General features: G+C 42.7%; 1 protein-coding gene across 1 annotated transcript; it reads left to right on the forward strand.

The window, feature by feature from the left end:
* The first annotated feature begins 328 nt into the window (after positions 1-328).
* On the forward strand, positions 329-1583 carry LOC144653952 (notch-regulated ankyrin repeat-containing protein-like). Its single transcript, XM_078514083.1, has one exon. The coding sequence runs from the start codon at positions 413-415 to the stop codon at positions 938-940; it is 528 nt and encodes a 175-aa protein (XP_078370209.1). The 5' UTR covers positions 329-412; the 3' UTR covers positions 941-1583.
* Positions 1584-1833: the final 250 nt, after the last annotated feature.

Raw genomic sequence — 1833 nt, forward strand, 5'->3', positions numbered from 1 at the left:
ACTTGCAATGTTAGTTTTCTTTGGATTTGCGGAATTATACTCAATCATACAAACAAATAAACATTACGATAAATTTTTTCTGTGACTAATAAACTTTCTCGAAAAAGAATTGTTCAGTGTTTTAAAATGAAGCTTAACTGTACCGATAATAAACACTGCACAGCCCTCGTGTTTATACGTGTAGCAATGCGTGAAATAATTGATCGTGAATGTTTGAACGCGCGTCATGCGATATTGATACGACTTTATCAGATACAGGTTATCAGGATATTAATTAACAGCAGTTTTCAGTTAAAAGACCTGAGCTCTCTCATTTCAACGCGGAAAACAAAAGCGGAACGTGCTGTGGCTTATTCAGTTTGGTAACTGTGGTGCGTTGAATTGAAATCAGTGAAATTGAAATCAGACAATAATGGATGTTGCCTCAACAACGCAGAAACCCAAAAGCAAAACGAAAGCGCACAGAGTAAAATCGTGTCCGCAACCTTTCGACTTAATCCTTCAAATCGCGTGCAGTAACGACTCATTGGATTCAGAGTTTACGGAAGCGAAGAAGATTATCAACTTGCTGCGTCAAAGAGAGGGAGAGTTTGAACTGGATGCTATTAGCGCTTCTGGAATGACTGCGCTTACCCAATGCGTTCTTGATGGGAACCTGAAGAGCGTCAAGGCTTTGGTCGAGTTTGGAGCAAATGTGAACAAGAAAGACGGTCTAGGTTCGACGGCTTTACACCACGCAGCAAGCGAGGGATATATTGACATTGTAAAGTTCTTGTTACGTTGCAATGCTGATGTACGAGCGTTAAATCGCGAACAACAGATGCCCATGGATGTAGCGGACGGGGAGGATGTGCGCAAGCTCTTGTCTCGTGTCACCTTGTTTTACTCGCCTATAAGTAAAAAGTTAACAAGACAGGCTAGTCTACCGGCCGGGTTATGACTTCCCAAGGAGTACTTCGAGCTGTTGATCAGTTCTATTGTTTTGAAACAGCCAACAGACACATGAGAAAATTAGCCTTTAAATTAAATTAGCTGTTTACAAAAATGACAAAAATCACTTAATTTTGTAAGACGTGCTTTCTTGAAAGTATTTATCAGCGGAATCGGAAAGACTGGTTTCTCAAGTGGTGTGAAAGATCAAAAGTGGAAAAGAGATTTTACGCTCGTCCCTAGGTCCCCCAAGACATGAAGATTGGCCGGATTGTTCTGGCCGTGCTAAGGTCGAGCGCTAGATAGAGACGGGTGCGAGGGATTAGAGTTGCGGGTCAGACGAGAAAATAAGAGTAAGTTTAAGTTTAATAATAATGCTTCGTCATGCTAAATAAATTAAAAAATAGATATAGAAAGATACGAAAGTGCACTAGTGGAGAATAGTTGGGGGAAAACTAAATTCCCAAACAAAGATTATTCTCCAAAATTTATTGAACATGCTAAAAATTAAGAAATAAAATCAAGCACGACCCAATGCCAACCTAATTAACTTTGCGGGCCTACATAGACTGCAAAAGTTGTATATGTTCGAAGGGGCTTGGATCTAGCTGGACCGGCCCTATCCCCCACCCGCGGGCAAGGAACTAAGAAGAAGGGGCTTGGAAATTTGGCTGGGGGGTGGGGTTCTAGCTGGACCGGCCCTATCCCCCACCCGCGGGCAAGGAACTGAGAAGAAGGGGCTTGGATCTAGCTGGACCGGCCCTATCCCCCACCCGCGGGCAAGGAACTAGGGAAATCTGCGCATGCTCAAAAAATTCGGTTTTGACATCTGTATTCTTGGTGCTGACCAAAAGAAAAGCGGGCTCTGGGAATGAGGTTGAATAACAAAAGTAATAAGGCGGC

This window comes from Oculina patagonica, chromosome 5 (genome assembly GCF_052425735.1).
Source record: "Oculina patagonica isolate OP01 chromosome 5, crgOcupat, whole genome shotgun sequence".
Lineage (NCBI taxonomy): Eukaryota > Metazoa > Cnidaria > Anthozoa > Scleractinia > Oculinidae > Oculina > Oculina patagonica.

Coding starts and splice junctions, on each gene's coding strand:
- LOC144653952 (XM_078514083.1), top strand. CDS start 413: ATGGATGTTGCCTCAACAACGCAGAAACCCAAAAGCAAAACGAAAGCG.